The sequence below is a fragment of the Capra hircus genome, chromosome 9 (assembly GCF_001704415.2).
Source record: "Capra hircus breed San Clemente chromosome 9, ASM170441v1, whole genome shotgun sequence".
In the NCBI taxonomy this organism is placed as follows: Eukaryota; Metazoa; Chordata; class Mammalia; order Artiodactyla; family Bovidae; genus Capra; species Capra hircus.
In genome coordinates, this window is record NC_030816.1 from 66,724,431 (window position 1) to 66,737,851 (window position 13,421).

The following is a 13,421-nucleotide window of genomic DNA, read 5'->3' on the forward strand; positions in this document are numbered from 1 at the left end:
GGATCCATTTAAATGTGGCATTAGCCTTATTTTTTTTCCCACGTATGTTCTTTAGCATGAGGCATAAAACTGAAAATCTTAGAATTGCTTTAAGGCATCAGGTATATGTTCTTACAGATTTAGCATTTAAATAATTATTGTGTCTATTTCATAAACTTAGGCTAACAGAACTGTATGAGATAGTGCTATCCCTAATTTTCAAACTAAAGAAAAGCCATTTTCCTGAAAAAATATACATACTAGCATAGCTAATAAGTGACAGTCCTAGAATTTGAACCCAAGTCTTTCAGATTTTGTGTTTTTGGCACCTCCCTTCTATTTCCCTTCCTCTGAAAAACTAAAGTTCTATCAGATTAAAACCTACATTTCTCATATTTTTCTCCTTAAGAGCTTAGATATGGAAATCACCTGTTTGCTGGCAAATTTTTCTATTACATTAAAACAGTTTTTAAAAATTAGTTCATAGTTACCCAATAGAAAATGAAATAACATTTTCAGTTTATAAATATAGCAGATGTTTCCCCTCTTACTCACTTCAAGAATGATTTACTTTCTCTCATATAAAGGTCCAGGATGTACTTTTATCAAAGGGAAATCCTTAAGATAGCTGAAAAGAATAGTATGTACTAATATACAGTGTTTAGTTCTTCCACAGAAAAGCAAAGAGGGTGCAAGGAGGGCGGGTTTAGTGATTAAACAGCCAAGTGTTTGGCTCTTTGTGCTTTTACCGCTGTGTACTACCAGATAGAGGTCATACAGCCTACCGTTTTTTCCTTCTCTTGAAATATGCTTTCTACAGTCTGTAAATATTGAGGAAGAACATCTCAGTAGTAAATCTAAGTAGATGAAAAATTAGTTTAGAATTAATGCAAACCTTTTAATTATAAAGGCAGCTCACCTCATATCTAGATCAAAAACTTAGCTCTTAAGTGACAGAAGAACTGCATTTGAGCTCTGCTGTCCAGCCTTCGAACTGTTTTGTATTCTGGCTGACTGTTTCTGTCAGCACTATTTTCCATGATTATTCTGAAGTTTACTCAACCCAGTGATCCTACATTTGCTTATAATGTTCCTCGTAGTTATCATGTCTTTCTCTTTCACTGCCTCTTCAAATGTTACTGCCATTCAGGATTCTGTTTAATTATACTTCTTGCATCATCTTCTCGAGTTTTCTTACCAACATTCATTTCTGTTTTTCTAGAGTTCCATCATGAGAACAATTTAGTACTTAATTAGAAGTCATAAAGTATTTAATTTTTGAATGTATATAATCTCATCAAATAGGCTGTGTAAAAACCATCTGCTAAAAATAATTAGCCAGAAGTTACTTGTTAACATTTCTTTTTTGTTAAGTGGTAGAAATTTCCAACACACTTCTGCCTTCCCCAGGATTGTTTTTATGGTGACATCACTCCAACATATTGTAGTATAACAGGCTACAACCAGTTGGCAAAATAACAAATGAAACCTTTACAAATTGAGGTAAGAAGGAAAAATAAGTAGCTTAGGGCATTTTTAAAAGATAAATTAACATAAACTAAAAACTGTTCTTACTGATTTAACTGGTATTTATACACTTAGTTCAGCCTCTGTGCTAGGCCCCCACAGGAACATGTCATGGTAACTACCAAGAACATAGGCCTTGGTCCCTGTACATGGAGACAGACGAGAAGCCATGTCTTCTCACTGCTGCATAAGACTTGTTGAGCAGCCTATACTGTCAATTCAAGGTTTGGTTGAATGACTCTGATCAGAGTTCTTAATAAATGCTGACTATTTGTGGGTTTTTCTCTTTTTAGTATCACTCAAATAAAATTTTATTATAATGCATAATGGTCTTCCCAGGTGACACTAGTGGTATAAAATCCACATGCCAATGCAGGAGACATAAGAGACGCACGTTCGATCCCAGTGTCGGGAAGATCCCCTGGAGGAGGAAATGGCAATCCACTCCAGTATTCTTACCTGGAGAATCCCATGGACAGATGAGCCTGGCAGTCTGCAGTCCATGGAGTCACAAAAAGTCGGATATGACTGAAGTGACTTAACACACACATACACATAATACATAATAGATTATCTCTGTAAATTCTCTTTTGTTCTTGTTCAGTAATATTGCCTACTTAATCATCTGGAGATGTGCAAGGAAGCATTTAAAAATTAATGCAGGATGCTGACCAAGGAAACCTTGCCTTCTCCACAGAGAAAGGGGTTTGTTAGGAGGATTTTAATGTACTGAGAAACACAAATTACTTAGTAAGAAATGACATTGATATCCAGATTATCTGTGAAGAGTTGTCAACTTACCCTTTTTTTCCTAAAGATCTGTGTGAAAAATATATGTAGTCACCTACCTGTGTTTTTATGCTCAGCTGCTTCAACTGCCTGGACTTCACTAGGTAGTTTCTAAAGAGCCCTGTTGAATCTTGCATTCTAAGTTTAAAAAAAAAAAAAAAACATTATATTGTGTAATTATTTGCCTTTGAAAGTTCAAGTTTCATGGGAGAATTATGTCATATGTTTATAACTTAATAAACTAAATTTTGTTAGGGCCTTCCCAGGTGGCACAGTGGCAAAGAATCACCCTGCCAGTGCAGGAGACCCAGGAGACATGGGTTTGATCCCTGGGTCAGGAAGATCCCATGGAGGAGGAAATGGCAACCCACTCCAGTATTCTTGCCTGGAAAAGTCCATGGACGGAGGAACTTGGTGGGCTATAGTCCCTGGGGCAGAAAAGAGTTGGACAGGACTGAGCTACTAAGCACACACACATATGCCTATTTTGTTAGCATTTTTTTAAATCAAGCAAAACATAGTCGTTGAATTGGTCAGTTTAAATTTGTATGTCTCTTGACTTTGCATTTGTATAATTTTTCTTATAAATAAATTCATACATATATATGTATACACTATATAAGATTGTTTGTTAGTATTAGCTATAGCAGAAGATTGGAAACAACCTAAATGTCCTCAGTGAGGGATAGCATTATAAAATGTGTGTTCATGTATGTAATGGAACACTACTATATTTACCCATTAAAAAGAACAAGGCAGGTTTATATATTTTAATCTGGAATTATTGCTAAGGCATATTATGTGAAAATGCACAGAATAGTACAGTATGCAGACATATTACCATTAGCAAAATATTAATATATTAATAACACATGCTGAAGTATGCCTTCTTCACAGAGTGAGGAGTTTGACCAGAAGATTTTGATTTAGGCAAGAACACAGATTTCTTAGCAAAGTACATTTCTTTATTATACGTGCATACACTGGTCTGAAAATACACATATTGTTATGTGAATAGAAGGGTGCCCTAAAAATAGTGATATCCCTCAAGTGGAATAGAATGAGAGGAAAGCTTTTCACTTGTTTCCACCCTTTTCGGGGGTTTGTTTGTTTGTTCTTTGGCTATTTAAAATTTGTACTTTTCATCCATACCCCTTCATACTTTGGAAATTTTTGTTCCGTTTTTAGTTAAAAAGCAAGATTTGTATGACTTAGTAAAAATAGCACCAAGGCTGTGAAAGTGAAACTAGTTTGCCAAAACAAAACTGAATGATATAAAATAGTATATATTTAAACTGTTTTTCCTTTGGATGGGAAATAATAAGGTCCTTCAAAGTCAAGAAATCTTTCAAGTAAAATTCGTGCCTGCAGAATATATTTGAGAGCTTAAGTCAAACCATAGCTCTAGAACTCTCATTGCCCCTAAAAACTTCCCAGTTTGTTTTCTCTCTCTCTCCTGCTCCTTTCTTTTGTCCTAGTGTCTTTCCTACTTTACGCTACTGCTGTTTAGTTGCTAAGTTATAGTCTGACTGTTTGCAACCCCATGGACTATAGCAAGCCAGGCTCCTCTGTCCATGGAATTTTCTAGGCAAGAATACTGGAGTGTGTTGTCATTTCCTTCTCCAGGGGATCTTCCCAACCCAGGGATCGAACTCTCATCTGCTGCTTGGCAGTCAGATTCTTTACTACTGAGCCACCTGGGAAGCCCCCTACTACCCATTGCCTATTCAGATTGAACCTCTTAGCTTGGAGCAGCAGAATCCTGGTTTCCATTTGAGTCTGTTGATTGAGAGTAATCAGCTTTTCTTCTTCATTTGCTTTCTTGTTGATTGAATCATCTTGTTAATTGAATAATTTTTGTTAATTGAAACTCTTTGGAAGTCTCCACAGTTTATGTTAATTTTTTAGATGATTTAATAGTCTTTAGTGTATTACTTAGCATTAATCAAGAATGCTAGTTATTCACTGAATATGATATTCATGACAAGTTCTAATAGGAAGTCATAACTAATTGCTTCTTGGGTATGTAAAATATTATCTTAAAAACATATAAACTGGAAAATTGAAATATATAATTTGTAAATTTCATTGACAGAGGTGAAATGGGACTCATTCCATAAGTTAAACTAAATCATAATTATATCCTACCTTGTCCTCAAAATTATTCAATTATTTAAGAAATTAAAAGATGGGAAGGAAATCTGTTACTTCTACAGATACATGGTAAGCTTTATTGAGAAGCACCTTGAAGAAGTAGATGTGATAGAAAATGAAAAATATATAATAAGAATATATATTACCTCATAACATCTATGTAAATGCTCAAAATATATTTTTCTGCATATTTCCTATACCAGCCTCCAACATCAAATAAGATGTATATCAAATTACAGTCCATTGAGATTTCAGGAAAGTAATCAAGTGAAGTAATGAGATTCTTCCATGATCCTCTGAGTGCTTTCCTAATATATAATTAAGAGGATTGAGGGTGTAACACTTCTGTACTCATCTGTGGTTTTCTGATTTGCAGGTGTAACAAGTAACACTATCCAGCCTACTCCACAGACTATTCCGGCCATTGATCCTGCACTCTTCAGTACAGTTTCCCAGGGTAAGTCAGCTATTTTATGAGGTATAGTGTATCTCCTATTTGGGGTCATTGTTTTGTGCTTTTATCTTGGGATGACTGTATCTGAATGTCTAGGTAATTTGAAATACAGTTCTTTAAATGCCTTTATTCACCAAATTCTCCAATAAACCAAGATTATTTCTTAGATCAAAAATATTTAAATCCAAAGGCATTTCCCCCCCTCCCTTTTTTTAACAATTCCTTTTTTCATGTACTGCTGGGTATAGTGGTGCAAACATGTAACCAAAGCTGTCATGGAAGCTTCTGTTAGTTTAGTTCAAGATTACCTCGTGATTTGATTACAATCTTCTTTACCTGCACTGAGTTAGTAGATTACCTAAGAAGAGAGAAACTAACCACAGTTGAAGATAGAAGTCTCTGAGGATTGTTATTTTGATTGATTGGTTCATAGGCTAAGTGATTATTTTGTTAATTCCAGTCTTTCTAGCTTTTCTGGAAAGAGAACAACTTGGGTGTTCTGTTTGTTTAATTTAGTCTTTTTCAGAATTTTCTTCATATGTCTGATGAGATTAGTCCTTCTATATGTAAGATGAAGACCTTAATTGGTTACTTTCAGTAGCTGTCATTGAATTTCCCCTGATGTTATGTCTGCAGGTCTGTTTTCCCACTTGATTTTTCTGTTCTCCCTTGTGAAAACAGGCTATTCAGCTTCCTCCTGCATCTCAGCCATGGATAAAGAGATTTTTTTCTTGGAGGGGAATGGCAAGGGGTGTACCACACATACCTGTCAGTCCTAGCTCTATCTAGGAGGTTAATTCCATGATTTTAGAGAGACATTCTCTATCTTTTTAACCTAGGGTGCCATGTGAGAGATGGGAATGCAATAGGGCAAAGGATGTGCACGTATGCAGAGGGTGATAGAGTGAGGAAGGTTAGACTGATGGTGTAAAGACCCCTAACGCCACTCCTCATATAGCTAGACCATCTCTGAAGTTTCTCTAGGTAAGCTCCACATAAAGGCCTCCTATAAACATGTTTTGAATTGGAATGTTTTTCCACTCTTATCTAACAGCATGTGTGTTAGCCACTCAGTCGTGTATGACTCTTTGCAACTCCATGGACTGTAGCCCACCAGTCTCCTCTGTCCATGGAATTCTCCAGGCGAGCATACTAGAATGGGTTGTCATTCCCTTCTCCAGGAGATCTTCCTGACGTAAGGATCAAACCCAAGTCTTCTGCACTGCAGGCAGGTTCTTTACTGTCTGAACCATCAGGGAAGCCCATCTAACTGCATACCTCCATTTAATTTCTAGTTTTCTAGAAATTTCTTTAAATCTCTTGTCAGTTACCTGTTCCAGTTTTTACAGTGTTTGACTTCACTGCTTTTCCTTCAATTTTAGGATTTATTTCCTTGTGTTTTGCCTTATCATTTTAATATGGTTTCAAAAGGAAAAATTACATATGCTAAGTCTGCCGTCTTACCCAATCAAACTGTCAGGTATGAATGCAGAATGCTGCTGCTGCTGCTAAGTCACTTCAGTCATGTCCGACTCTGTGTGACCCTATAGATGGCAGCTCACCAGGCTCCCCCGTCCCTGGAATTCTCCAGGCAAGAACACTGGAGTGGGTTGCCATTTCCTTTTCCAGTGCGTGAAAGTGAAGTCACTCAGTCGTGTCCAACCCTCAGCGACCCCATGGACTGCAGCCTTCCAGGCTCCTCCGTTCATGGGATTTTCCAGGCAGGAGTACTGGAGTGGGGTGCCATTGCCTTCTCCGTGAATGCAGAATAAATATTGTTAAATATGTAAGGATTCTGAAGTTTCACCTACCACATACTGTTTCTAAAGAAGTTACCAGAGGATATGCTCCATCAAGAGAACAATGATAACCAAAAAAAGAAATATGAGATATAAGAAATGGTGAAATTAATCATATGTCACCTAACAGAAAAAATTCCATTGACAACTTTTCCATAGGCTTGAAAAGCAGTTGCTCTAAAATTAGCAAACCAATTTCTTAAACCTCCTTTAAGAAAACTGAAGTGGATTCCATGCAGTATATACAATAAAAAGCTGTAGAATGTGAAAGAAATGGATAAGAAGCCATAGAATTTGTCTGCCAAAAAGAATGAAAATATCCAAGAAAACATTTTAAATTGTACAAGAAATTTCAAGTAAGAAGCAAACTGAAATATGCCATGATATTGAACAATAATAGAATTATGAAATATAAGAAAAGGGATTTTGTTTGACTTGGACACAAAGAACATTCTCCTTGAAATGGCATAGACTTATCACAAACAGTATTTTATTCAAGACAGAATATAAATCAACACTGACAAATTGAAGGTAGAGAGAGGTATTTCAAGAGGTTGAAAGGTGGAATAAAAGAAGGCTCTATTTAGGGGGAGTACCCAAAAGTGAAATGTTGACATTTTTTCTAAGACAGAAGTAAGCAGCTAAGCAACTTGAAAAAAAATAATAAGTTTAGGAGGAGACAGGGTAAGAAAGAAGGAAAGAGTGTACATGGCTAAATCCTTTACCTTCTATAGCAGAGAGGAGGCCTTACAAGTAGCTGAGAAGAGAAGCGAAGCAAAAGGCAAAGGAGAAAAGGAAAGATACACATCTGAATCCAGAGTTCCAAAGAATAGCAAGGAGAGATAAGAAAACCTTCCTAAGGGATCAATGAAAAAAAAAACAGTAGAATGGGAAAGACTAGAGATCTCTTCAAGAAAAGTAAATATACCAAGGGGACATTTCATGCAAAGATGGGCACAATAAAGGACAGAAACGGTGTGGCCCTAACAGAAGCAGAAGATACTAAGAAGAGGTGGCAAGAATACATGAAAGAACTATGCAAAAAAAGATCTTCATGACCCAGATAACCACAATGGTGTGATCACTCACCTAGAGCTAGACATCTTGGAATGTGAAGTCAAGTGGGCCTGAGCAAGCATCACTATGAACAAAGCTAGTGGATGTGATGGAATTCCAGCTGAGCTATTTCAAATCCTAAAGGATGATGCTGTGAAAGTCCTGCACTCAGTATGCCACCAAATTTGGAAAACTCAGCAGTGGCCACAGGACTGGAAAAGGTCAGTTTTCATTCCAGTCCCAAAGAAAGGCAATGCCAAAGAGTGCTTAAACTACCACACAATTGCACTCATGTCACACGCTAGCATTTAATGCTCTAAATTCTCCAAGCTAGGTTTCAACAGTTCATGAACCAAGAACTTCCAGATGTTCAAGCTGGATTTAGAAAAGGCAGAGGAACCAGAAATCAAATTGCCAACATCCACTAGATCAAAGAAGAAGCAAGAGAATTCCAGAAAAACATCTATTTCTGCTTTATTGACTATACCAAAGCCTTTGACTGTGTGGATCACAACAAACTGTGGGAAATTCTTCAAGAGATGGGAATAGCAGACCACTTTACCTGCCTCCTAAGAAATCTGTATGCAGATCAAGAAGCAATAGGAAAAACTGGACATGGAACAACAGACTGGTTCCAAATTGGGAAAGGAATACATTGAGGCTGTATGTTGTCACTCTGTTTATATAACTTATATGCAGAGTACATCATAGGATATGCTGGGATGGATGAAGCTCAGACTGGAATCAAGATTGCTGGGAGGAATATCAATAACCTCAGATATGAAGATGACACCAACCTTGTGGCAGAAAGTGAAGAGGAACTAAAGAGCCTCTTGATGAAAGTGAAAGAGGAGAGTGAAAAAACTGGCTCAGTACTCAACATTCAAAAAACTAAGATCATGGTATCTGGTCCCATCACTTCACTGCAAATAAATAGGGAAACAGTGGAAGCAGTGAGAGACTTTATTTTCTTAGGCTCCAAAAAATCACTGCAGATGGTGACTGCAGCCATGAAATTAAAAGACGTTTGCCTCTTGGAAGAAAAGCTGTGACCAACCTAGACAGCTTATTAAAAAGCAGAGACATTACTTCCCAACAAAGGTCCATCTAGTTATAGCTGTGATTTTTCCAGTAGTCATGTGTGGATGTGAGAGTTGAACTGTAAAGAAAGGTGAGCACCAAAGAATTGGTCCTTTTGAACTGTGGTTTTGGAGAAGACTTGAGAGTCCCTTGGACTGCAAGATCAAACCAGTCAATCCTAAAGGAACTCAGTCCTGAATATTCATTGGAAGAACTGATGCTGAAGTTCCAATACTTTGGCCACCTGATGCAAAGAACTGACTCATTGGAAAAGACCCTGATGCTGGGAAAGATAGAAGGCTGGAGGAGAAAGGGAGGACAGAGGATGAGATGGTTGGATGGCATCACCGACTCAGTGGACATGAGTTTGAGTCAACTCTCAGGAGTTGGTGATAGACAGGGAAGCCTGGTGTGCTGCAGTCCATATGCTTGCAAAGAATCAGACACGACTGAGTGACTAAATTGAACTGAAAAACTTATAAGTCAAGAAACAATGGTATAAGATTATCATTTGGAGTTAGGGAAATAACCTAGAGAAAACAAAATCATTTTTTGGTTTAAAGAGAAATCCCTATATACCCAGTTGATAAAACTCTGCCTTTCCAAGGTTGATATATCTGATCTTGACAGAGGACTGTTCAGTTGCTAAGTCATGTTTGACTGTTCAACCCCATGGACTGCAGCACACCAGGTTTCCCTGTCCTTCACTGTCTCCTGGAGTTTGCTCAAAATCATGTCTATTCATCGGTGATGATATCTAACCATCTCTTCCTCTGCAAACCCCTTCTCCTTTGCCTTCAATCTTTCCCAGCATCAACATCCTTTCCAGTGAGTCAGCTCTTCTCATCCGGTGGCCAAAGGATTGGAGCATCACCTATAGCGTCAGTCCTTCCAGTGAATATTCAGAGTTGATTTCCTTTATAATTGACTGGTTTGATCTCCTTATAGTCCAAGGGACACTCAAGAGTCTTCTCCAGCACCACAGTTTGAAAGCATCGATTCTTCAGCACTCAACCTTTATGGACCGACTCTCACATCCATACATAACTACTGGAAAAACCATAGTTTTGACTATATGGACCTTTGTTCACAAAGTGATGGCTCTGCCTTTTTTTTTTTTTTTTTTTGTCTCTGCTTTTTTAATACACTGTCTAGGTTGGTCATAGCTTTCCTTCCAAGGAGCAAGCATTTTTTAGTTTTATGGCTGCAGTCCCTATCCACAGTGATTTTGAGATACAGATGTGAGAGTTGGATTATAAAAGAGGCTGATCTCCAAAGAATTAACACTTTCCATATGTTGTGCTGGAGAAGACTCCTGAGAGTCCACTGGACTGCAAGGAGATCAAACCAGTCAGTCCTAAAGGAAATCAATCCTGAATATTCATTGGAAGGACTGAAGTTGAAGCTCCAGTATTTTGGCCACATGATGCGAAGAGCTGACTCATTGAAAAAGACCCTAATGCTGGGAACAATTGAGGGAAGGAAGAGAAGCAGGGGACAGAGATGAGATGGACGGCATCATTGACTCAATGGACAGGAGTTTGAGTAAACTCCCAAAAGTATAGAAGGACAGGAAGCCTGGCATGTTGCAGTTCATGGAGTTATGCAGAGTCAGACATGACTTAGCGACTGAACAACAACAGTCTGTGATTCACAACAGTGAGGACCAACTATGATTGTAATCTTTAATACTCAACAAGTATTTGGAGGCTTTGTATATGTAACACACTGGTCTAGTTACTGTATGTAGATGTATAAGTACATTATTTTAAAATCTTAAATTTAATGTTTAATTCTGTATGAACTTAATATTTTTTTAAAGTGGGAAATAAAGTAAATATGGCTTTTTTATAGTCATTCATTGAAGTTATTCAACACTTACAAGTGCCTGAAAACTGGGTTAGAATCTCTAGGATATATTACTTCAGCATTCTTTTTTGAAAATTTTAGAAAATATTAATTTGGATACGAATTTAGTATCAGAGTACCTAGAACTGCTACATAACTTTGAAGTAGGACTTCATATGTCAAAATTTTCATTTTATGCTTTATTTTCTGGCAAAATTAAAAGCAACTAAAAGAAAAGCAATTATATTTATATATGTTCATTTAGAAAGGGAATCAAAATATATTATCTTTTCTTTGTATTCTGTACCCCCAACCTTCTGATCAGTTCTCAAGAGTCCTCATAAAAATTTCTAAAGAAAATGATATTTATTTCCAAAGATAAGACACAAAGTTTTTAATTTCACTTTTAGGAATATATATTCAAATCTAAATCTTAGATTAAATATTTTCAGTATGTTTTTTTTTTACCCAAATTGTTTGGCTGGGTCCATCCATGTTAAATATATGTGTATCTAGATAGAAAGCTTGATGAAAATCAATTTTAAACAAAGAACTAATAAGGATTGTTTAGGTTTGATTGTGTAGTTTAATGATATGTTTTAGTTAATCCTTAACCCTTTACATGCTTAAAAAAATTTAGATAATGTATGTGATATTTGCATAAAGTTTGTTACTTAATTTTCTATTTATATGTATATTCTAGTTCAAATGAGGTTTGAATGTCTTAGACTGTGTATATTGTTCCATAAAAAGAGATTCTCAACAATTCTGACATAAATACCAAAGCTGCTTTCCTTGTTTTATACAGAATATGAATATATAATTTTTTGCAGTTAATTTGCCAATATATAAAGGCTTGCAGTTTATGACTTCTGGAAAGAAAATCTTGCTCATATAAGTCATTATGCATTGGCATACATATAGTTTATATTAATAATTAAATTTAAAAGCATAAAGAAAATTTATTCAGATACAACTAAGGGTTGGGGAAAGACCTTCATATTTTTATATAAACTTAAACATTTTCTGTAATCTTGAGTATAAGCATTTACCTGACCTAAATAACACTTTTTATATTCTTTATAAATGTTCTCATTACTCTATTTTTCTCTTAGGAGATATCCGACTAACACCAGAGGACTTTGCTAGGGCTCAGAAATACTGCAAGTATGCTGGCAGTGCTTTGCAGTATGAAGATGTCAGCACTGCAGTGCAGAATCTGCAGAAGGCCCTCAAGTTACTGACTACAGGCAGAGAATGAAGCCTTTGTACAACATCCATGCATTTTTGGCTTAAAGAACTAACAGTCCACTACTCTATCTTCAGCCTATCAGGAGCACAGTTTTAAGGAAGACTTCAGTTCCATTGACTTTAACAATGAAATCTGTGTCTGTGTATCAGATTCCTATTGAAGTATTCATCAGCAGCCTCAACCAGTTTTCATTGTCCATTTAGTGGATCCAGTAGTCTCTGAGTGTATAGCTCTCTAATGTGAGCAAGGTCCTATAAATGCCCACTGAACCCTGCTTGTTCAAAACATGAAAACACTTCTGTAAAATGTATTGGGAATTAGCTTTGAATCTTTATCTAAATAAATGAAGGAATCTTATAATCTCTAATTTGAACAAACAGACCATAATCACTTTGCTATAAAATTCTGAACTTAACTTTTAATAGACTGCCAGAATATTCTAGATTAGAGATCATATTTTGGTTTTCCTCAAGATTAAACAGATATGAATGTTCTAAACTGTTAGATGAATCTGAAAGAGACTATATTCAAAATTTCAGTTTATACTCAAATGGAGCTATGCTAAAAAATAAAATGTTCATGAAAGGAAAAAATAATGACGTAAAGAGGTAGCATCAATTCTAGACATAAGAATAATGTTGGTTGCTCAACTGTTTTCCCTTACCCATTGACACTTAAGGTGAATTGGTATTTGCTTCCTAGGCAGTTTGACTGCATGTATTAGAGAATGAAAACAAGATGTTTGTAGTAATGCCTGGAAACTTGGTGCTTTTGAGTTAAGGTTCTCTGCTGCTATGGAATGGATTCCATAGAGTATATAGCTACGAATGATGCAGATTATAAGAACATGATTCTCAGTTGTTGAGTTTATAAGTTTTTTGTGGGGAATTATGAACTTACTGTGTCACCTGCATTTGTGCTGTGTAAAAAATAAATACAAGGTTTCTTTTAACTAGTTTGACTTGTTGCAGAGCCAGATATCATTTTTGCATGCTGAAATTGTCACATTTTTAAAGTCAGACAGTTTTTAAAATGAGAGAAATTTGGCAGATTTACCTGAAATTTATCTGATATATTTCATTCATTACACTGATATTTGGAATCTTTTAACATAGGGGTCAGCAAACTGTGGTCTGTGGGCTGGCCACTTGTATAAATTAAGTTTTATTGAAACTGAATTATTTATTTTTTGTGCTTGGTTGCTTTCCATGACTGCAGAATTATACGGCCTGCCAGTCCAAAATACGTACTACTTACTCCTGTATGGAAAAGTTTGCTGACCCCTGTTCTAACAGGCTATTTGGAAGAAAATGAATCATTAGCTCATAATGTCTTTCTGTTTTTCTTTGCATAAGTATAGTGCTATTGTATAGAGTTTGATAGAATGAATATGCAGAATAAACAGTTTTAAATTATTATAAAAACAAGCCCCACATAAACAAGCCTCCTGAAAAATATTTTCGTGTCTTTCACAGCTAAATTC

The 13,421-nt window shown here is 36.2% G+C and overlaps 1 protein-coding gene across 2 annotated transcripts in view; it reads left to right on the plus strand.

Moving 5' to 3' along the window:
* VTA1 (vesicle trafficking 1) overlaps positions 1-13,112 on the plus strand; it is a 72,820-nt gene extending 59,708 nt beyond the window's left edge. Inside the window, exons 7-8 of one of the 2 annotated variants that reach the window (XM_005684855.3) lie at positions 4,826-4,906; positions 11,802-12,902. In XM_005684855.3, the coding sequence (XP_005684912.1) occupies positions 4,826-4,906; positions 11,802-11,947 (227 nt within the window). In that variant the 3' untranslated portion in view covers positions 11,948-12,902. Of the gene's footprint in view, positions 1-4,825; positions 4,907-11,801 lie in introns of both variants that reach the window. The other variant, XM_005684854.3, reaches the window with a different exon arrangement.